Source organism: Phoxinus phoxinus (assembly GCF_949152265.1).
Source record: "Phoxinus phoxinus genome assembly, chromosome: 25".
Taxonomy (NCBI): Eukaryota; Metazoa; Chordata; class Actinopteri; order Cypriniformes; family Leuciscidae; genus Phoxinus; species Phoxinus phoxinus.
The window spans coordinates 15,699,942-15,722,486 of NC_136900.1; the positions used below are offsets into that span (position 1 = coordinate 15,699,942).

Sequence of the window (22,545 nt, forward strand, 5' to 3'; positions counted from 1 at the left end):
ATTTGATTTTACTTGGATAATGAAAGAATGCCATATTTTAAATATTGGAAAAACCATGGTACTTTTTTGATAGTGGTAACTTCGTTAACATGATGTATTAATGACATTTAACCACTCGTTAACTGTGACATGGTCATCTAGAACGTTAGGTAACCTAACGATTTTGAATACGCGTATAAATATTTGTCCTCTCGGGTCTTTTGTCCACGCGCACTGCCACACAGCAGAACCAATGATCTTTAAGGAAAGACATGACGTCACTTTCTGTTGTGGAAGTCTGTACTGTAGTAGTAGGGTAACGTTAGAAGTCGATCGAGCTCGGTTCAAAACAATAACTTGCATCTCTTCTCTATTGCCGGTGTCTTTGTATATATACATTGTATACAATCGCCAGGTAAGACCTTTTCTAATTCGCTGTGTTTCGGATTTATTTAGATGTATTTATTTTTCTGTAGGCTACGTTTATTTGGGATTAACGTTAATTCAGGTAACTGTTAACGTTAACCGCTAACTTACTGGTGCAGTTTTAAAGTGTTTTGGGTGAAAACCTCTTTATTTGATAAATCAATCACTAAATCATTGAAATTCGACAGACGTTTATAAACGATATCAGAATTGAAGTATGAAGAAAACGTGACAACAGCTAGACAACTTAACGTTAATCATGACTGATATGATAATAGGTAGAGTGCAGCTCCACATGCTGTTGTGTGTCATGTGGCTTGTTTACAAGTAATTGGGTCAAACATATGGTCGATGGTTGTTTTAAGGATTGATGGATTTAATTTATATCATTGTGATAGTTTACATTTTGCTTATAGAAGTAAACAGTTTCAAACAGCTGACAGCTGATTTTCCACCGGCATTAGGGAACAGCTGTGGTTGATGGTTGAAACTGTTCTCAAAGTAACAGTTGACCGTTGAAAAAAAGAAGTGCAAGCTGTGGGCAAAACCCCTTTTCTTTATAACTGCAGACCTCACAGTTTAACAGAAGTCTCAATACTGCTAGTACATTTAGCTTAAACCAGTGAAATTCGGTTTTTTTCCCTATTAAAATATAAAATATAAAAATGAACTGATGTACATTTAGAAATAAACTGCATTTTCTACATAAAACTTTAAGGGGACCCCCTTCTGGAGGCTGCCATTTTAAGATCACATGACTATCCAGATACGAAACACTTTATTTTTTATTTAAATGAATAGATTTTACTCTCATAATATATTAATCATGGGTGAGACAAATGCACCAGTTTCTACTCACGTTACTTTTTTAAAAATATTTAAATAAGTAATATTATAATATAATCATAGTTGACATGGCTACAGTAGGCCTAATGGAAAACGTTTAGCCTACTTTTGTGTGGAACTGCATCATCTGTTAGTATTAAATCCAAGAACGTCAGTCATTGAAGCATAAACCAAAAATCATGTAATGCACATAATCATTTAAATAATTAACAATCCACTTCATTACTTTTCACCATTAGATCAGTGGTTGAATTGCATCACAGCCATGCACACACTGACACCAAGACCCCTGATGTGGATATGGATGCTGTTTCTGTGGTGTGCATCATGTAACTGTGGACCAGATCCCAGGAAGCGGGAGGCTCTGATAAGACTGGAGGCATCTAGACGGACAGGAGGCAACATGACACTGAACGAGAGAGAGGAACTGCTTGACTCGAAGCTTCAGACACTGATGCAGCATGACATAGAAGCAGGACCTTTCTCACCGTCTATGCATTTCTTCAAGGCGAAGCGCTTCATCGATCAAAGTCCTGTTTTTAGTTTGATTCAAAAGATGCCTAAAGGTGCAGTAATCTAATGATGCAGAGATATTGTGTAGTTTGTGATTTGACTGTTACTACAGTTAAAACGTTTTTTTGAAAGAAATTATTACTTTCATTCAGCAAGGATCAATTAAATTGATCAAAAGTGACAGTAAAGGCATTTATGTTACAAAAGTTTCTATTTCAAATAATGCTGTTCTTTTGAACTTTCTATTCATCAAAGGATCCTGCATTTTTTGAAGGTTTCCACAAAAAATGTTAGCATCACAACTGTTTTTAACATTATTATTATTAATAATAATAATAGTAAGTTTATTGAGCAGCAAATCAGCACATTAAAATGATTTCTGAATGATCATGTGACACTGAAGACAGGAGTAATGATGCTACAAATTCAGCTTTGCATCACAGGAATAAATTACATTTTAAATGTATTAAAATAGAAAACGGTTAATTAAATTCTAATAATATTTCACAATATTAATATAAATGCAGCCTTTTGACTTCTTTCTTTCTTAAAAACTTTTGAAAGGTTATATATAGTACATATATAGCCTAGGCTCCACATAGGCGTAAGTACAATGATTTATCTGATTCATCTTTTGTCCAGGTGCGGCCCTGCATGTTCATGACTTTGCAATGGTAGATGTGGATTGGCTAGTGAAGAACGTGACCTACAGGGAGAACTGCTACGTGTGCTTCACAGATGAGCAGACCGTGCAGTTTATCTTCTCCTCTGGACAGCCTGCATCTCGTCCACGCTGCTCCTCATGGACCCTGCTCAGATCCCTCAGGGAGAAGATTAAAAACAGCACCGAGTTGGACAACAGGTAGAGCCTGAGAAAACTGCAGTAAATCTGAGACTGGAGCTGTGGGATGTTTGTCTCAAAATGTCATTTGTCTCCACAGTTTCATTGGAAATCTCACACTTTTCACTGAGGACCCAGACAGAGACTATCCTACCCAAGACAGTGTGTGGAAGAGATTTGAACAGGCGTTCTTGGTGGCCTACGGTCTGGTCACCTATGCACCTGTTTTTAAAGACTACCTTTATGAAGGTCTCAGACAGTTTTATGAGGACAACATCATGTTTGTGGAAATCAGGGCGCTGCTGCCAGCGGTATGGATACATTTCCCCTTAAAAAAATACAAAATCCATTTAAAATTATAGAAGCTTGTTTTCGCCACAGAATAATAAATAAAGGTAATTGCGACTTTTTATCTCACAATCCTGACTTTCCCACAATTGCAAGTGTATATCTCACAATTGCACACTCGTAATTCTGAGTTTACATCTCGCAATTCGGTTTTGTGGTTCCCGCCACAGAATAAATAAAGTCTCTCTGCGTTTTTTTTAGAATTGCACGTTTTTTCTCTCTAATTATTAAACCTGGCTTAATCTGTGAAACCGGGTCTTAAACTCAAACTTTAAACTTTTTATGTTCCATGGTGGAAATAAGCTTCCATATAAAATAGAATGTTCAATAAATGAAAAGTAATATGTACTCATTTTTATTTGACAATTTCTAGACATATGAACTTGATGGCAGACTGCATGATAAGGACTGGAGTATGCGGGCCTGCCAGGAAGTTGTGAGGAGATTTACGGCGCACTACCCAGACTTCTTAGGGGCTCGGGTTATTTTTACCGTCCACAGGTGAGATAAACATTGAACTAGATCAAATATGAGTTTGATTCAAGAAGATCTGAATGAATAGAAATCATTTCCTATTGCTCTTAGGGGAATAAATGCAACAGAGGCAGTGAAGGCAGTAGAGGAAGCAATGGAACTACAAAGGAACTTTCCAAATATCATGGCAGGCTTTGACTTTGTGAGTATTTGATGGTTCGTTGATGAGCATATTGCTGAAATATCCAATACGTGAATAAACTTTAGAATTTGTATAACTCCAGGTAGGACAAGAAGACCTTGGAAGACCTCTGTGGTATTTCAAGGACGCTTTGAGTCTACCTGAAGGCAGGGGTGTTAATCTGCCCTACTTTTTCCACGCAGGAGAGACAGGTTTCCTTTGACATCTTTGTTCTTTCATCTGCTACAAAGCAGTGTAACTCAAAGTCGTCCTTTAGGCTCAAAATGATTGAGTGCTTGTTCTTTTTTCACAGTTGCTATAGTAACATATTTCATTGGCTTTTCCATCAGATTCACAGGGAACAGATGTCGATCAGAACCTCATGGATGCTCTTCTATTCAACACCACACGTATAGGTCATGGCTTTGCCTTGGCACGTCACCCTGTAGTTAAAGAGATGTCTAGAAAGATGGACGTACCAATCGAAATCTGCCCCATCTCAAATCAGGTATGTGCCTTTGAAGTCAAAACTGTACTTCCTCAATGCATGTTCCTGGTCGTATTGTTTTTGTGCTTGTTATTCCAAATAACACATTTGAATAAGTGTTAGCTATATTCCTATTCGTATTTAATTCAAATCAGAATTCTGATGAATGTCTGTTTGTGATAGTTAAAAACATGCTACAATAACAACATGTTAAACAGTTAATGAATGAGAGAAATAGTGAAAAAATATTAATATAATTAATATATAGCAATATAGTTTGTAAATATTCTACTAATCTAATCCTGTGCAAGGTTATGTTATGTTTTAGGTCTGTTTTGAATTAAATTTACTATTTGAAATCAATATACACTACCGTTCAAAAGTTTGTGGTCAGTAAGATTTGGGGTAAAAAAGAAAGATGTCTCTTATGCTCACCAAAGCTCCATTTATTTGATCAAATATACAGTAAAAACAGTAATACTGTGAAATATTATTACAATAAAAAAAAAAAAAAACTTTTTTCCTACACTTTGGAAATCATGCCAAATAGTGCAGAAAATAAATTTAGATTATTTCAAAGACGTTTCCAAAACAGCATGGCCGGACGGTCGCACCACATGATATTTTGTCACTTTAAATAACAGAAAAATTACAAATAACTAATGGTTTTTGAAAAGTTAAAGTGAGTACATACATGGAAGAGGTACTATATGGTATCTTTTTATGCATTTACACAGTAAAAAAAAATGTAATCGGAGAGAAAATTTAGATTCATATTTATATGCATACATTAATAGGTGTCTATACACACACACACACACACACATATACATATAATATATATACCGGTATATGAACATATATGGTATATACAAAAACTTTAATATGAAATGCTATTAATCGTGATTCATTGATTTTGACAGCACTATTTGAAATAGAAAACTTTTATAACATTATAAATGCCTTTACCGTCACGTTTAGTCAGTTTGATGAGTAAATGTAAAAATATCTTTCAAAAACAAAAAATCTTGTAGGTAATACATCTTTTGTTTCATTGCAACTGCCTGTGGCTTATTTGAAAATACTAATATGCTGTGACCTTTTGTCAGGTGTTGAAACTGGTCTCAGACTTGCGGAACCACCCGGCGACAGTGCTGATGGCTGAGGGTCATCCTCTGGTGATCAGCTCGGATGATCCAGCTCTCTTTCGGGCCACTGCCCTTTCACACGATTTCTATGAAGCCTTCATGGGCTTTGGAGGAATGAGCTTTAATTTAGGCACATTGAAAGAGCTGGTCATAAACTCCCTCAGGTAACATAACTACAAGTGTCTTATTTTAGGATTTTTAGGATGAGTTTGTGAGTTTATTTGGGCATTTTTATGACCTACAACCAGACTTTTATCATTTATTTGTAACTTAATTTACCTCTCGCTCTTCATTTCTAGGTACAGCTCATTGCCAAGTCAAAGAAAGAAAGATGCTATTGATGTTTTGCTGATAAAATGGGACAAATTTGTTGTGGAAAGTTTACTTTGACAGGTATTCCTGCATAAAAACATTGTTTACAGGAGAAAACTCCTTTTGTTTGCCATATTGGTGAACATGTGAATACTGCAATTTATGCTGTTACTTGTGAAGAACTGAATGTGAAATCTTGAACTGGCCTGTGCTGCCACCTGGTGCAGAACCCGTGAACTGATCATCTGTACTTCCACTGAAACAAAATGGAGGACTCTAGCGGTTTTGTGTGCACTTTTGTAAATACTAATTGCGATTTATGGTCACCTTATTAGGACACCTGCTAAACCATAACATTTTTGGTTTATAATGTCAGTTCTATTTCATGAAAAAAGTTTTTAAAAGTATATTTTTACTTTAATGACCTTGGTAGGTTGTTTTAAATTACGCGATTTCAGTTGTTTATGAATATGTAACTCATTTTGTTTACAACATGAATGAAATAAAACTAGTGTGATAACTCCACAAAACGTTTGCCATCTTTGTGACCTATTAAACATTCCAAAACAATTCCATTGAAGTCCCCTGTCTATTTAAAGCCAAGGTGTTGACTGTAAAATGATACGGTTTATTGTTCTTGGTTGCTGAGCCGAGATGGTGTTCATCTCAGGTTCACGCTGTAATGTTTATCTACTGCTGGTATTAAACTGGGAAAAGTAGCGCTCATCTGGAATGTTGGTGTACAGATCCTGGAGATGTTCCTTCCTGTAAATGGAAAAAAGTGTTTGCACTTGTTACAAAATAAATAACTCAAGTAACAGAGAATTATATTCATACTAATTTAGGCTAGTATTTATTCGATTTTAGTTATTTTGTCATTTGCATTATATATTCTAAATCCGAATTTTTATTTCGGATTTAGATATAGTAATTTTAGTACTTTTATTTCACAGTCGATGAAACATTTCACATTTTTTCATGTACCGTAGTATTTATATTTTATTTTAGCTTTATTTCATAAGAAAACAAAGCAATTTTAATATTTAGTTATATCTTGTTTTTTATTATTAAATTAACAAAAACAACACTGTTGTATAGTCCACTGACTAACTTTAAAAGCTAAATCAATACAAATTAAATATCTAAGCATAGTTTGTTAAAGTACGATGCCTGGAAATGGCAAAAACTGCACAAAAATTACAGAGAAAAGTAAAACTTGTTGGATTTAGGGTATGACTCTAGAGACTTTTATGAAGGTATAGCCGGCTTTGTCACATGAACAAACAGGAAAACAGTTCTCATCGCATCCGCTTGTCATATAAAGTGTTAACAGTAGTATGAACTGTCGCAATATCAATCAGCTAATTCTGTTTATTGTTGCAATTTTATTCAATTTTAATATCCGAATGTTACTATGATATCTAAAAGTATTTAATTTTTTTTATTCTATCTGCATATGTGATGGACATAGCTTATGCTCATATTTAGTAGCTACTTTGAGGGCATCTTGAGTAAAACATCTCCATATTTATGAAGCACATACAAAAGACCTGAGCCGAATACAGAATATTTTACAGAATACGGAAGTTGCTGGGCATAACCCCTATTGGGATGTTAGTACAACCTGATTTCACCAAGTGCATCATCTTTGTTGATCCTGGAAAACATTCCAATCAACATATCAGACTTAAGGGACAAGTTTACAGTTTATGTTCAGGTTTACAACCTGGGTTAGGTGCTTCAACATCAGTGTTATTCACCATCATTTCCCTCTGATTTTAGGGATCACTTATAGGTAGGATTAGCTTTATGGGTAGGGATTGGGTTAAGACTAAATTTTCGGACCAGGATCAACAAAATATGTTGACCCAGGAACGCGTTCAACAACTCTGCAAAATCAGGATGTGTGGGATGTTACATGTGCCTACAGAATTTTGCACGTGACACGTATTACATTGACGCGCTTTGTAGAAGGCTGCGCTATCAAGCCATTTGGCCCCACTGACTTCCGAAACCCGTATCAGATGTACATTTTCAGCACTTTTGACACGTGTGCACAGTCTAATGAGTTTTCGAGTATGTTTAGGCCCTCGAAAAAATTACATTCATTTCAGAGAAGACGATGAGGAAGAAGAAAAAACAGAGCAATTCAGTGCTCAGGCCCTAAAATCCAGTCATTTCAAATGAATTCAAATGACTGTAAGATTATTATTTCAGTAGTGTGTGCCATTGTAACTCACCGAGCATCATGGGTCTGGGCCAGCTGTGCGTTGGTGTTGTCCAGACTCCTGCGTAGCTCCTTATTAATGCGTGCTTGCTGTCTTTCCAGCAGCAGTGCAGCCCGGGCTGACGTCATGTTCTCGTGATGCTCCTGAAGCTCCTTCTCCCGTTGCTTCATGGCCGCACTCTGCACATATTTGTTTGCTTTTTAACCAATACGTGTATTTTGATCTTTTGCAACATTTCATGATGTTACTTATTAACAGAATGAACGTTTTCTGTGCTTTACCTTCCTAGCTTCTGCTTGCTGCAGCTGGTACTGCGTGTACTGCTGGAGCTCTTCAGGACTCATTCCCTTGTAACAGTCCCTGCGCAGGCGGGACAGACCCAGCACACTTACTTTCTGTTCCGGGGTTTCCATCAGCAGGTCCCCGTTTAGCTGGTTCAGGATGTCCGTCTGGTTGTTCTCCTCTTCCTCGTGACACTCTTGTAGACGGCGATGTGTGATTTCTGCAGCCTGTGGTCAAGGAACAATGGAAAACTGAGTTCTTCTTGAATTATAAAGCCTTTTTTTTGTTGTTTCTACTTAGTGGAGTTTAGTCGTCAGTGACTCACCAGTGCCCGGTTAAAGTCTTTGGTGGCGATGGCTGCAGATCTCTTGTATTGTTCCTCCATCTTCTGCAGTTCAAGAGCTCGGTTATCCAGAGACATTCTGCTTTGATCGTACTGATGCACTACACAGTTTGAAAAAAGAGAAAGCATTGATACTAGGGCTGAGGGAAATAATATTGATTAATAATGGCTGTTTGCAAGATTTATGAAATGATTGTTGTAAGCTTGTTTATATTTACATGTTTAAATGAATTGTTCTGTGTTGTTATTGTATATTAATGTCCTGAGGATGGTCGTTTGACCGAAAGCTTGGTGATTACATTTGCTTTAAGGATCTAAGTGTGCAGACAGTTTATTTATTAATTATTGTATATTAATGAAATCAGTAGATTGACAGAATTATTCAACTACATTGTTGAATGGCAGTAATTTTATCCCCAAAATTTAGATACAATTTGAAACATGTAAGTACAGAATTGAATACAAATATTACTACTAATAATAAAAATGTATTTATTTAAAAATACTAGGGCTGTGCAACGATTAATGTCGATTAATCGCATCCAAAATAAAAGTTTGTGTTTACATAATATATGTGTGTACTATGTATAATTATTTTGTATTTATACTACAGGGCCGTTGAATGCTTGAATCTGATTGGTTGACGAACGTTCTGAGGTGTGCAATTATTTTCAGGGAACTGCACGGCTAAAGTAGTTCCAGCAGGTCTGTAACCGCATTACAGTTCCATATCACTGCGCATAGTCAACTGTAATAACGGACAATACAATACAATTCATAACAAGAAAAGCCACGCAGCCCCATGCGCTTGATCTGCAGTTTTCAATGTCTAACTTCACAATCAATGGAAACATGCAGTTTAATTTTAATAAATAAAGTATATAGTCCTATACATAATCAATAGAAAATTAAACTGAATATTTAAATAAATGTATAGTCCTGTTGCACAGGTTTTCGTAATTATTGAAGATAATATAACAAATAAATAATTATTGATAGGCCTATACACCTATAATAGTCTACTGTCACTAATAGAAAAAAAGAATGAACGAATTAATTAAAACAAAACGAATTGAATAAATAAATAATAATATTGACGCTCATGCTTCTCTCTCTCTCTCATAAACGCATTAATAACTGCATAAAGCCGGGGACACACTTACTGTAAGGCCGGTTATGAATGTAATTTGATACTTATGACTGATCATACACGCGTGTTCAGCGCGTTCAGTCGGTGTTCACAGCGGTGTTTAAAATCTGCTGCATTCACAGTCAGAGAATGTTTCTAGTGGTTAAGTGTGTCCCCAGCATTACTCTGCTATCAGCGGCTCAGGCCTCCGTTACTAACTCTAAAATGACGTTTTGGAATTAGCAACGGAGCATGGGTTTAGATGCGCAAGGAATTAGTCCTACATACAAGCGCGTTTTAATGACAAAAACTTTACAAACGTCTTGAAATACATCATCTGAACAATATTTCGATGTGTGGTAACTGTAGTATAAGCGGAATAATTGACTTCAGGCCGTTGAATTATTAGAAAAATAATGCACACCCGAGGTGTAACGGCCACTCCGCTTCGCGTCGTGACCGCATTACCACCTCGGGTGTGCATTATTTTTCTAATAATTCAACGGCCTGTCGTCAATTATTCCTTACATATAAATACACACACATGCATGTATATATTTAATAAAAATCTGTAATTTATATCTAAAATATTTATATTTAATATAATGATGTATACATATACAGTATATACATGCAAATATTTCTTAAATATATACATGGGTGTATTTATATACAAAACAATTATACGCAGTACACACACATATATATATAATGTAAACACAAACTTTTATTTTGGATGTGATTAATCGAGATGAATTGTAGCACAGTCCTTAAAAATACACAATTATATATATATATATATATATATATATATATATATATATATATATATATATATATATAAATATATTTATAAATATTATTTAAAATAAACTGTCATCATGTTGCTTCTACATTCATTTGGGGTTTTAATGTGTTACAAAGCTGTTAGGTTATGTGCGAAAAGCCTGTGCAAAAAATAAGGTTTAATCGATGCACTGCCATAATGTACAGTTTCAGAAAGAATCAAGGAAACATTCAAGACTGGGACCAAAAGTCACTGAAAATTGGTAGGGCTCAAAGGGGCTGCCATTCAGCAAGTGAACGTACCTTCTTGCTGTAGCTGTTGTTTCGCTCGCTCCAGTTCTTCTTGCTGTTGAAGGGTCCATGCTCTGAGCTGCTCCTGCTGCTTCCTCAGCCTCTCCTTCTGGCTCAGGTCTTCTCCAGTCAGTCCCGGGAGAATCCGCACACCTTCCTGCTTCTTCAGCAGCTCTGGATCGTTCAGATCAAACTCACGTCTGCTGGTTGTTTGTTGGAATTGTTCCCTAAATTGCACGATGGCTTCATTCAGCAGGCGCTCATCTTTCTTCTGCCGCTGCTCCAGGACACAGGCTACACGATCACTGCACAGCAGGTCATCGGCTGAAAACACACAGGAGAACAAGCTTCTGAGTCAGCCTCAATGTAATAGTGAGTTATGTTATTCAAGTTATCCACAAACTTTTTTTTGTGGAAAAAACTTCTTTCCACACACACACACACACACACACACACACACACACACACACACACACACACACACACACACACACACACACACACACGTTGTATGAGGACTTTCCATAGACATAATGATTTTTATACTGTACAAACTGTTTTCTATCCCACACGGACCCTAACCCTAAACCAACCTACCCATCACACACACACACACACACACATACACACACACACACACACACACAGTCCCCAAAAAAGTCAGCATTTTAATTAGACCTTTTTTCTCCCTGTTTTTCTTTTCGCAACGTTATACCACCTGGAATTTTTTTATTATTACTTTAAAACAGAAATTGAAAATGTTAATTGTATTGTGTGTGTGTGTGTATATATAATATAGGCTACAATATATAACATTTTCAATTTCTGTTCAAAATATAACGTTATACTGCTGGTTTTGGTAACGTTAGCCTACTCACCATAGACTTCCAGTTCGTTTGCTTCGCGTTGGTCTTTCTCTCTTCGTTCTTTAACTTGATGGTCGAGAGCATCATAGTCAAGCTGTCCAAGATAGAAATCAACAAAAACGAATTTGCAAATGCTATTTTACAGCTGTATTAAAGATGTTTTCAGCAAACAGACTTACTCCAATCGTGCGGACTTTGTCATTAAAGATCCTCTCTCTGCGTTGCAGTTCCCGGTTTCTCTTTCTTTCAAGGTGAACAGCTGCGATTCGGTCTGACAGAAGCTCAACTTGATCCATTGTATATATCACCACTATAGATCGATATAGCGAGCAATACAATGAAATGTTGCAATCGACCAACTGGATGTCACGAAACGAGGGAAACCCACAAACAAACACGTTGCTAAGAGACTGAATCACATGTTTAAATTGCGCCCTCTATCTGTTATTTGTCATGACGGTTACTGGTCTTAAAAGTTAGTCATCTCGTTTTTTTCTACAAGACTGGTCCTATTTTTTCAAGTTAGTTACATCATTGGTCTAACTGTGATTGAAAAAGTAAGAATGATCACCTAACCCTTGGTTAACTGCTCGGTCAAGGGATAGGCTATAGTTCACCCCAAAATACAAATGTAATCCATTACTCACCCCAGTGTTCCAAACCTTTATGAGTTTCTTTCTTCTGTTGAAAACAAAATAAGTAAGGAATAATTTACGACAGGCCGTTGAATTATTAGAAAAATAATGCACACCCGAGCCCCGAGGTGGTAATGCGGTCACGACGCGAAGCGGAGGTACCCTAACCCATACCTATCAAAATATTGTTCAGATGATGTATTTCAAGACGTTTGTAAAGTTTTTGTCATTAAAACGCTCTTGTATGTAGGACTAATTCCTTGCGCATCTAAACCATAGACAGTATATGATCTAAACCCATGCTCCGTTGCTAATTCCAAAACGTCATTTTAGAGTTAGTAACGGTGTTGCACCAAAAACTGTGACCCATCAGATTCTGTGACCCAAGAGGGCGCTGCTGCACATCTTATGCTCGTGCGTGGCAGATAATCAAGGACGAAGAAGAGCGTCTACGTAAACTGCGCAAGAAAACATTACATCTATGAATGCAAGCCGCTGCTGAAAGCTGTATATTCTCAGGTTTATATTGCTTCATAATGAGAAAGTAACGTTAATCCGCTGTGACAAATTGTGAAATGTGATTTTTTAAAAAAATTCTAATTCCTTCTGACTGAATGCACGAGTTGCATTTGTAATTTACATGTTTATCTGAAAATAAATATCTGAAATGTTTCTAAACATGTATTATTTCTTTCTGATTCAATGCACGAGTTACATTTGTAATTTACATCGGGGCTGTATTGTATTGTACAGAGGTCACAATATATGATAGGCAGCCATCAAAATATGTGACCTCAGTGTAACTGTCTATTAAATGAGTCAAACGTCTAAATACTGTTTTGGGGTTGATATAGCATCCATTCAGACTAATATAGACACATGTTTTATTAATTAGAGTCATCACAGACTCAGTACCACATAGGTCACAATATATGATAGGTCACAAAATATGATAGACAGCTGTCAAAATGTGTGACCTCACTGTAACTGCCTAATAAATGAGTCAAACTTCAAAATACTGTTTTAGGGTTGATATAGCATCCATTCAGACTAATATAGACACGTATTTTATTAATTAGAGTCATCACAGACTCAGTACCACATAGGTCACAATATATGATAGGTCACAAAATATGATAGACAGCTGTCAAAATGTGTGACCTCACTGTAACTGCCTAATAAATGAGTCAAACGTCTAAATACTGTTTTAGGGTTGATATAGCATCCATTCAGACTAATATAGACACGTGTTTTATTAATTAGAGTCATCACAGACTCAGTACCACATAGGTCACAAAATATGATAGGCAGCTGTCAAAATGTGTGACCTCACTGTAACTGCCTAATAAATGAGTCAAACTTCAAAATACTGTTTTAGGGTTGATATAGCATCCATTCAGACTAATATAGACACATGTTTTATTAATTAGAGTCATCACAGACCCAGTACCACATAGGTCACAATATATGATAGGTCACAAAATATGATAGACAGCTGTCAAAATGTGTGACCTCACTGTAACTGCCTAATAAATGAGTCAAACTTCAAAATACTGTTTTAGGGTTGATATAGCATCCATTCAGACTAATATAGACACGTGTTTTATTAATTAGAGTCATCACAGACCCAGTACCACATAGGTCACAATATATGATAGGTCACAAAATATGATAGACAGCTGTCAAAATGTGTGACCTCACTGTAACTGCCTAATAAATGAGTCAAACTTCAAAATACTGTTTTAGGGTTGATATAGCATCCATTCAGACTAATATAGACACATGTTTTATTAATTAGAGTCATCACAGACCCAGTACCACATAGGTCACAATATATGATAGGTCACAAAATATGATAGACAGCTGTCAAAATGTGTGACCTCACTGTAACTGTCTATTAAATGAGTCAAACGTCTAAATACTGTTTTAGGGTTGATATAGCATCCATTCAGACTAATATAGACACGTGTTTTATTAATTAGAGTCATCACAGACTCAGTACCACATAGGTCACAATATATGATAGGTCACAAAATATGATAGACAGCTGTCAAAATGTGTGACCTCACTGTAACTGCCTAATAAATGAGTCAAACTTCAAAATACTGTTTTGGGGTTGATATAGCATCCATTCAGACTAATATAGACACGTGTTTTATTAATTAGAGTCATCACAGACTCAGTACCACATAGGTCACAAAATATGATAGACAGCTGTCAAAATGTGTGACCTCACTGTAACTGCCTAATAAATGAGTCAAACTTCAAAATACTGTTTTAGGGTTGATATAGCATCCATTCAGACTAATATAGACACATGTTTTATTAATTAGAGTCATCACAGACCCAGTACCACATAGGTCACAATATATGATATTCAGCTGTCAAAATATGTGACCTCACTGTAACTGCATAATTAATGAGTGAAACTTCAAAATACTGTTTCTGGTCTGCAATAACATTCCTTCAGACTAATATAGACACATGTTTTATTAATTAGAGTCATCACAGACCCAGTACCACATAGGTCACAATATATGATAGGTCACAAAATATGATAGACAGCTGTCAAAATGTGTGACCTCACTGTAACTGTCTATTAAATGAGTCAAACGTCTAAATACTGTTTTGGGGTTGATATAGCATCCATTCAGACTAATATAGACACGTGTTTTATTAATTAGAGTCATCACAGACTCAGTACCACATAGGTCACAATATATGATAGGTCACAAAATATGATAGACAGCTGTCAAAATGTGTGACCTCACTGTAACTGCCTAATAAATGAGTCAAACTTCAAAATACTGTTTTAGGGTTGATATAGCATCCATTCAGACTAATATAGACACGTGTTTTATTAATTAGAGTCATCACAGACCCAGTACCACATAGGTCACAATATATGATAGGTCACAAAATATGATAGACAGCTGTCAAAATGTGTGACCTCACTGTAACTGTCTATTAAATGAGTCAAACGTCTAAATACTGTTTTGGGGTTGATATAGCATCCATTCAGACTAATATAGACACGTGTTTTATTAATTAGAGTCATCACAGACTCAGTACCACATAGGTCACAAAATATGATAGACAGCTGTCAAAATGTGTGACCTCACTGTAACTGCATAATAAATGAGTCAAACTTCAAAATACTGTTTTTTTTTCCTCGATCGCTTTGGCGCCCCCGTGGATATGCGCCCCTATGCACTGAGGTTGGGTCACGTGGTCTGATGACATTTGACAGCGATACTATTTGGGAATTAATTTTGTGTAGCATTCATCGATAAACATCCATTGTTTAATAAAAGATTTAAAAATGGATGCAACTGAAATTGAACAGTTGAAGGTCTTCTTGCTTCATGGGCAGTTCCCAGAGGGAGCTGACAAGCACCAACGTTTTGCCGTTAAAAGAAAAGCGTCCAACTTTTCCGTGATAGGTAAGGTATCGTTAATTAGTAGGCTATGGCCTAACAGTTACCTGGATATAATTGTGCTTACAAATAAACCTTGTTGAATTCAGTACATATCATGTAGAGTTGTAAATATAACTGCGGCATTATTTTATGTGTTTTTAATAGTGCTGCACGATTAATCGCATCGCAATCGTGATGTCAAGCACATGCGATTATATGACGCAAAATGCTGCGATTTTATTAAATATATTTATTTGGCCGTCAACATTGCATGCAATACATTATATGATACAGCTATTATTCAGGTAAATGCTTTTAAACCATTAATGTGACAAGACAAAAGATCGCGCTGCCTGTCAATGTCCTTACACACACACACACACGCACGCACGCACGTACACACACCTACACTCACAGAAAGAGAGAGAGAGAGACGCGCCATTATTTTGCGCACAGACAGTACGCCAAAATAGTTCTTTCGTGCTTACAATAACACACACAGGTCTGCCAAAATGTCCATTTTGTCCATAGACAGTGGTTTTGTCGAGTATCTTCAAACATAAGAGCAGTCTGAACAGATTGAGAGAATGAGGCGCCGGCGCGCGCGCACGTGAGATCTGCGTCACGTCTCTGTCAGCTTTTCTTAAAGAGACAGTAGCCACTAATGATCTCAGCTATTGAAGTTAATCAAAGAACTGAAAGAGAACAGAGAAAATGTCTCACTGCTCTTGACTAAATATATTTTGTACTTTTAATAAGGATTAGTCTATATTTCATTTATAACTTATGCAGTGCAGGCTGTTTGATAACTTAAAGGGATAGTTCACCCAAAAATGAAAATTCTATCATCATTTACTCACCCTCAAGTTGTTTTAAACTAAAAATAATTATAATAATAATAATAATTTGAAAACAGTGTATTTGGTTGATGTTTCTAGTTTGAGTTGAGACATACACATTTCAGCATTATCACTAATCATCTGTGTGTGCATTTTACTTGAGAACCAAGCAAGTTGACTCAGGAAACCATTTATTTATTATAATCGCATATCGCAATATTGACCTCAATAATCGCAATATGACTTTTCCCCAAATCGTGCAGCCATATTTTTAATTAATAAATTGTAGAATCATTAACTCTCCACGTTGGGAAACGTTTTTTTCCCATGTGTTAAATTAACGCGAACCTAAGCAACCAAAACCATCTGGCCTTTAGGCTTATCGTTCGTGCATGCAGGGTTCGAGGGGGGTCGCTGGGGACCCCCCATAAGATTTTTTTTGCTTTGTTTGGGGGATCTCCGAGAAATGTATTTTACCTTTGTGCAAAATCATGAAATCAATTCTATTTACAATGCTTTTGCATGTATGCCCCCACACAATAGGTCATGTATGTAATTATTAGCTCTTTTAATTGATTATTATGTACAGTAGTTTCCATAAATTTACGATCAATTATAGCGGAAAGAAATTGTACATGATACTCCACAGAAGACCAGCTCTACTACAAGAGGAGGAAGGGCACACTGCTTGAAACATCAAGCAAAGTTGTGAGCACAGCAGAGGAGGCAGACACCATTTTTCAAGAATTTCACTGTGGAGACATCAGTGGGCATCCAGGCCAGTTGAAAACTAGAGATGCCATATCACAACGTTTTTACTGGCCTGGCATGTCAACCGACATAGAAAAATGGGTAGGCTCCTGCACTGTAAAGAACACTTATGGATGGTCCAGTTTTGAGGACATTGTCATTAACTAAATAAATTGTCTTTTGACTTAATACATCAACATCTGTATTCCCTCAAAAAATGTTTGCAGGTTTCACAGTGCACAGAGTGTCAGTCTAAGAGGAAATCAATCAAACTCCAGCCAGAATTCACACAAATAATGGTATCAACTCCAGAATTTAATTTAAAACAGTAGTTATTATAGCTATATAATCTATTTTTTTCATTGTGTGAACATTGTCTATTTTTCTGTTAACAGACCAAGGCTCCCTTTGAATTAATCGGGATGGACCTAATTGGAAAATTGACAAAAACAGACAATCAAAATCAATACATCTGTGTCTTGATTGATTACCGAACCAGATGGGCGCAGGCATACCCGATGAAACTGAAAAATGCTGTGGAGGTCACAAACTGCCTCCTTAAGTTTGTTTATCAGTTTGAGGTGCCCAAAAGAATTCTCACCGACAATGGCAGGGAATTTGTCAATAATGTAAGTGAAGTGTTTGCTAATGTGAATGGCAATGTAAAATGGTTTTCTATGGCAAGAGTTACATGGATGATTGCATGTCTTCTGTAGATCAACACTGAGGTATGCAACCGGCTGGGGATCAAGAGGAGCCTGTGTGCCCCATACCACCCACAGACAAATGGACTGGTGGAAAAATTTAATGACACCATTCAGAAGTAAAATATCATTACCATATAGAAGTAAATTATGATGTGGTTGCTACTTATGTCATGATGCCTCAATGTGTTCGGGGGTGGCTTGAGTTTGAAGAGGAAACACTGGCTTTCAAGAAAATTTTTGAAAGATGTGCAATTTAGTAATCATGACACACACACACTTATGCCTAGTACACACTACACAACTTAAAATTTTTGCAGATCACTGTGCGACTTATATTACATGACTTGCTCTGGAGTGTTGAAGTCGTTGTGGTGTTTACACTACATAACACTACGTAAATTATCTGAAACGGGGGTTACACACTACACAAGCTGACTGTCACCCAAAGATTCTTCAGTAACAATTACACTATAATTTTTTCAGAGCTCTTGGAAAACTGGTTAAAGACAAAACCAATACCTGGGATCAATATTTAGAACCTGTCATGTTTGGCTTGCGGACCAAGAAGCAACTTACGACACAGTTTTCCCCCTTCCACCTAATGTTTGGAAGAGAGGCCCGTTATCCGAGTCAAGTCCCTGAGTATTTTCAGGTGAAGGATAACCTTTATAGACTTTTTCAATGTCCACTGAAACATAATATATACTTTAAACAGCTATGATATATAGATTAAATCTTTACTTCCATATCTCCACAGATGAAAGACACCATGGAGAATGATTTCCTGGCTGAAGAGGTGGCAATCGACATCCAGCGCCATGAGGAGATCATGAAGATTGTGGAGGACAACACTAAGAGACAGCACGACAGAATCAGGGGAAGGACAAGACAGAAGGGTCTTCTGTTACCAGTGGGGGCCCTGGTATGGAGAGAAAATGTGAGGAGCCAGCAGAGGAAAGGGGGAAAACTCGACCGAGAGTACTTGGGACCTTTTACAGTGGTCAAGGTTGAGGGGAAAAGTGTGGACTTGATTGACATCAATGGCCGCACCTTCCCAAAGGTCAGCATCGACCACTTAAAAATGTACGTGGAGGAGGTCCCAAGAGTGCCACAAAGGATGAAAAGGGCCCCACCCCCTGTTGGCTCCGCAACCCCAATTAAAACTCTAACCCCCTTGGTTGAGGATGAGGATGACGCCTCTCCAACCCCATCCCCTGTTAGCGCCTCTACCCGTGTCACCTCCCCAACACCACCCCCTGTTAGCGCCTCTACCCGTGTTACCTCGCCAACAACATCCCCTGTTAGCACCTCAACGCCTGTTAGCTCGCCAACACCATCCCCTGTTGGCAACTCAACCCGAGGTACCATGCCAACACCATCTCCTGTTGGCACCTCAACCCATGTTACCTCGCCAACACCATCCCCTGTTGGCACCTCAGCACCTGTTACCTTACCAACACCATCTCCTGTTGGCACTTCAACGCCTGTTACCTCACCAACACCATCTCTTGTTGGCACTTCAACCCCTGTTCCCTCCCCAGCCCCCATGGATGAGAATGAGGAGGATGATGCCTCCCCCCAGTGCAACAAAACCTCACACCCTGGGTTCCATGAGCAGTGTAGGTGGACAAAATAACTCTTAACAGCAATCATGTTAACCTTTTGAATTTTGTGAATCTCCTGTATACATATCAGCATATTGAACTAGAAATGAATGCCATATACTTACTAGTAATTTATATCCAAATGTCACGTCATCAAAAGGCATAACAGACGCCTGGGGAGGGAATAAATCCCATGTCCTGCTGTCCCGCATGGGCCCATATAAGTTGTTTTATTGGGACATTGCAAGGACTGCGCCGGGACAAGATTTGGAGAGTGAGGTAAGCTTTGTTATTGGTTGCACTTTAAGGGAAATCTGAAATGTACTTGTATAGTAGTGTTGAAATGAATTTATATTTGTACTTATATAATTCATACTGTCACAGTTTGCTGTAGTGTGTTGAATAAGTAATTGATAACAACAATATGGTGATAACAAGCAATTATAGATAAGTCAAAACAGGTGAACTTAACAAATAGTACAGTATTAATGGATACATCCTGGATATGGTGCCAAAGGTCCACAAACTTACATTCCAGCACTTTTGATATCAGATAAAGACTTACATCACATACACAATTTCATACCGGTATAGTATTTCAATAAACTTCTAAATTTACATATTAACTGAACACACCCCTAGAACAACTCAACAAATGACAGTACTCAAAAGAGGAACAATATCATACACAGAGTATATCTGGAACACCATTACAGTACTACACACCGATATAGTACATTCATGAATATCAAAAATACTGTACTAATAAATTGAAAAAATGCGGAAAACTAAAAGGACACGAAAACAAGAGAAAAACATAGCCATATTTAAGGAATACCGTTACATTATTTACAATTACACATTACTTACAATTATTTCCCAAACCTGTACTTACACTTTAGGTGATCAATGCACTGATGTGCAAAATGGTAATAGAGAAGAACAAGGTGGGAGGGAAGGCCCTTTTCATCGATTCTTTCGAAATGACGAGGATCTGGGAAGGAAAGGGGTCAAGATTGAAGGTAGGCAGAGTTTAGGTTAGTTCTGTAAAAAGACTCCAAATTTAATGATGTCATGTTAGTGATTCTGAAAATGCTCCTGGTCTTTTGCAGTGTGATCCCACCCAACACAACCTACTTATGGGTGCTGTCTATGAGCCAGGCCACTGGATATTAACTGTAAGTGCAAGTACTTGTACATACACACAGAAATACACACATGGTCCAATGGGGGTCACCTAAGAATTGCAGAAGAATTGCAGCGGAAACCCAACATATTTTTCAGCCATTTATTCACACAAAATACTTTGAAGACAATGTAAGCACATGTGACATTCTGATTCTTTAGGTGATCTTTCCCAAGGAAAGACACAGTATTGTTCTGGACCCCCTGGGCAATGACAAATGCAAGTTTGAAAAATGTTTGCAGTCTACAAGGTAACTCATAAAAACCATGGTAATAAGTTTTCACTTAAAAACACATATATAAGAATGTATTCTCATATGTCATGGTGTTGGTGTACCAACAGGGCGTTCATCAGGAAGAAAGGGTGCAATGTGTCGAGGTGGACAGCCGGCACTGTTCCACACACCCTGCAGGCGGATGGCAACTCCTGCGGAGCCTTTGTCCTGAAAGTAAGTTTGTGATTTCTGTGTAGGCTTTGTGGTTCTAAACAATACAAAGTGTTGAACGTATGACCAGTTGACCAAACAACTAATTAAGTATATGTCACATTAGTATGCAGAGAAGATACTGAAAAACGAGCCACTGTTATTCTCTAATAAAAGAGAAGCAGTAGCTCACTACAGGAAGGAGGTGGCCAGGACACTTCTGGAGAAGTCTGGTAATGTAGCATATATTCTGGTCAGATGCATGTATTCCTACCTTATTTTCTGGTCAGATGCATGTATTCCTATCTTATATTCTGGTCTGATGTATGTATTCCTAGTTTATATTCTGGTCAGATGCATGTATTCCTAGCTTACATTCTGGTCGGATTCATGTATTCCTAGACATATTGACAAATGTTATTGTATTTGTATTGTATTGAAACAATTGTTGACAAGTCTTATTGGTGTCACTGATGACCAGATGACCTTCGTGAGCTGTGCCACCATTGTGGTGAAAACAACGTTTTGTCCGAAGATGGGAAGACAACCAAATGGGTAAAGGATCCCATTATAAAACTTCATTTTTAGTGTCTTTGTTACAGTGAATTTAAAATATTTACTCCCAATTGTTTGCTATGTTGTCTTCACCTTTGTTGTTACAGGTCCAATGTGACACATGTGACCGGTGGTTCCACATGGTATGTGTTAAACATGGAAGCCCCGAGAGTGAAACCTTCAGTTGTGCCGCATGTACAAGTGTGTAAAATAAATGTAGTTTTATCTTGAAATGGTTTTATGTTTGTGTAAGCCTAGTACGGGTAAGTACACACTAGGTTAGTTAAATGAATATACAATTACCCCTAATAAAAATAATTCACCTTAAAGGAAAAAATTAAATCACCACATCAAGTGATTTGCATACACAAAATTACAACTTGTATTAATTGAACAACAATTGAAATAAACAATTACAATAACAAGTGTGTGGGTGCGTTATCAGTGTACGTGTATGACTTAATAAGTCATCAAGGATCACCAGTTCTGTCCACTCAAATTCACATAAGCCAAATTTTGTTCAGTGCTAGGCGCCTGGGAGCAGGGTTGCCAGGTGCCATCAAGGTTTTCCAGCCCAAAACCTTGTCAAAAAACACCCAATCTGGCAACCCTGTCTGGGAGCTGCGCAGCTGAGCGTCATTAATTAGACAGTTACAGTGAGGTCACATATTTTGATAGCTGAATATCATATTTTGTGACCTATCATATATTGTGACCTATGTGGTACTGGGTCTGTGATGACTCTAATTAATAAAACACGTGTCTATATTAGTCTGAATGGATGCTATATCAACCCTAAAACAGTATTTTGAAGTTTGACTCATTTATTAGGCAGTTACAGTGAGGTCACACATTTTGACAGCTGTCTATCATATTTTGTGACCTATCATATATTGTGACCTATGTGGTACTGGGTCTGTGATGACTCTAATTAATAAAACACGTG

General features: G+C 37.3%; 3 protein-coding genes across 4 annotated transcripts; 2 read left to right on the forward strand and 1 right to left on the reverse strand.

Moving 5' to 3' along the window:
* The first annotated feature begins 204 nt into the window (after nucleotides 1–204).
* On the forward strand, nucleotides 205–6,130 carry ada2a (adenosine deaminase 2a). Its single transcript, XM_079604569.1, has 10 exons — nucleotides 205–394; nucleotides 1,491–1,817; nucleotides 2,407–2,626; nucleotides 2,706–2,916; nucleotides 3,327–3,454; nucleotides 3,539–3,629; nucleotides 3,712–3,820; nucleotides 3,959–4,116; nucleotides 5,205–5,407; nucleotides 5,543–6,130. Exons 2-10 carry the CDS (start codon nucleotides 1,517–1,519, stop codon nucleotides 5,631–5,633), a joined length of 1,512 nt encoding a protein of 503 aa, XP_079460695.1. The 5' UTR covers nucleotides 205–394; nucleotides 1,491–1,516; the 3' UTR covers nucleotides 5,634–6,130.
* Nucleotides 6,131–6,180: 50 nt separating this feature from the next.
* ribc2 (RIB43A domain with coiled-coils 2) lies at nucleotides 6,181–12,495 on the reverse strand. The gene is made up of 8 exons (XM_079604570.1): nucleotides 12,128–12,495; nucleotides 11,660–11,790; nucleotides 11,493–11,574; nucleotides 10,627–10,938; nucleotides 8,391–8,509; nucleotides 8,065–8,292; nucleotides 7,796–7,962; nucleotides 6,181–6,320 (listed from the first exon to the last, which is right to left on the reverse strand). The coding sequence occupies exons 2-8, from the start codon at nucleotides 11,774–11,776 to the stop codon at nucleotides 6,242–6,244; spliced, it is 1,104 nt and encodes a 367-aa protein (XP_079460696.1). The 5' UTR covers nucleotides 11,777–11,790; nucleotides 12,128–12,495; the 3' UTR covers nucleotides 6,181–6,241.
* Nucleotides 12,496–15,096: 2,601 nt separating this feature from the next.
* Nucleotides 15,097–22,025, forward strand: LOC306993853 (uncharacterized protein). Of its 2 annotated transcripts, none has more exons than XM_079603988.1 (15): nucleotides 15,097–15,558; nucleotides 17,023–17,225; nucleotides 17,351–17,422; nucleotides 17,519–17,752; nucleotides 17,840–17,946; nucleotides 18,314–18,482; nucleotides 18,588–19,449; nucleotides 19,595–19,713; nucleotides 20,337–20,456; nucleotides 20,547–20,612; nucleotides 20,782–20,870; nucleotides 20,963–21,068; nucleotides 21,172–21,277; nucleotides 21,526–21,599; nucleotides 21,707–22,025. In XM_079603988.1, the coding sequence occupies exons 1-15, from the start codon at nucleotides 15,438–15,440 to the stop codon at nucleotides 21,806–21,808; spliced, it is 2,550 nt and encodes an 849-aa protein (XP_079460114.1). In that variant the 5' UTR covers nucleotides 15,097–15,437; the 3' UTR covers nucleotides 21,809–22,025. The 2 variants fall into 2 exon arrangements, with proteins under 2 accessions (XP_079460114.1, XP_079460115.1); XM_079603989.1 differs by having other exon boundaries at nucleotides 17,026–17,225.
* Nucleotides 22,026–22,545: the final 520 nt, after the last annotated feature.

Excerpts from the sequence above, each read along its gene's own strand:
- ada2a (XM_079604569.1), top strand. The coding sequence starts at position 1,517 with ATGCACACACTGACACCAAGACCCCTGATGTGGATATGGATGCTGTTT. Across the intron at positions 2,627-2,705 it reads AGCACCGAGTTGGACAACAG|TTTCATTGGAAATCTCACAC; the intron begins GTAGAGCCTGAG and ends TTGTCTCCACAG. Across the intron at positions 2,917-3,326 it reads TCAGGGCGCTGCTGCCAGCG|ACATATGAACTTGATGGCAG; the intron begins GTATGGATACAT and ends GACAATTTCTAG.
- LOC306993853 (XM_079603988.1), top strand. The coding sequence starts at position 15,438 with ATGGATGCAACTGAAATTGAACAGTTGAAGGTCTTCTTGCTTCATGGG. Across the intron at positions 18,483-18,587 it reads AAGTCCCTGAGTATTTTCAG|ATGAAAGACACCATGGAGAA; the intron begins GTGAAGGATAAC and ends ATATCTCCACAG. Across the intron at positions 21,278-21,525 it reads GACACTTCTGGAGAAGTCTG|ATGACCTTCGTGAGCTGTGC; the intron begins GTAATGTAGCAT and ends ACTGATGACCAG.
- ribc2 (XM_079604570.1), bottom strand. The coding sequence starts at position 11,776 with ATGGATCAAGTTGAGCTTCTGTCAGACCGAATCGCAGCTGTTCACCTT. Across the intron at positions 8,293-8,390 it reads AAGACTTTAACCGGGCACTG|GCTGCAGAAATCACACATCG; the intron begins GTGAGTCACTGA and ends CCTTGACCACAG. Across the intron at positions 7,963-8,064 it reads AGCAAGCAGAAGCTAGGAAG|AGTGCGGCCATGAAGCAACG; the intron begins GTAAAGCACAGA and ends AAATATGTGCAG.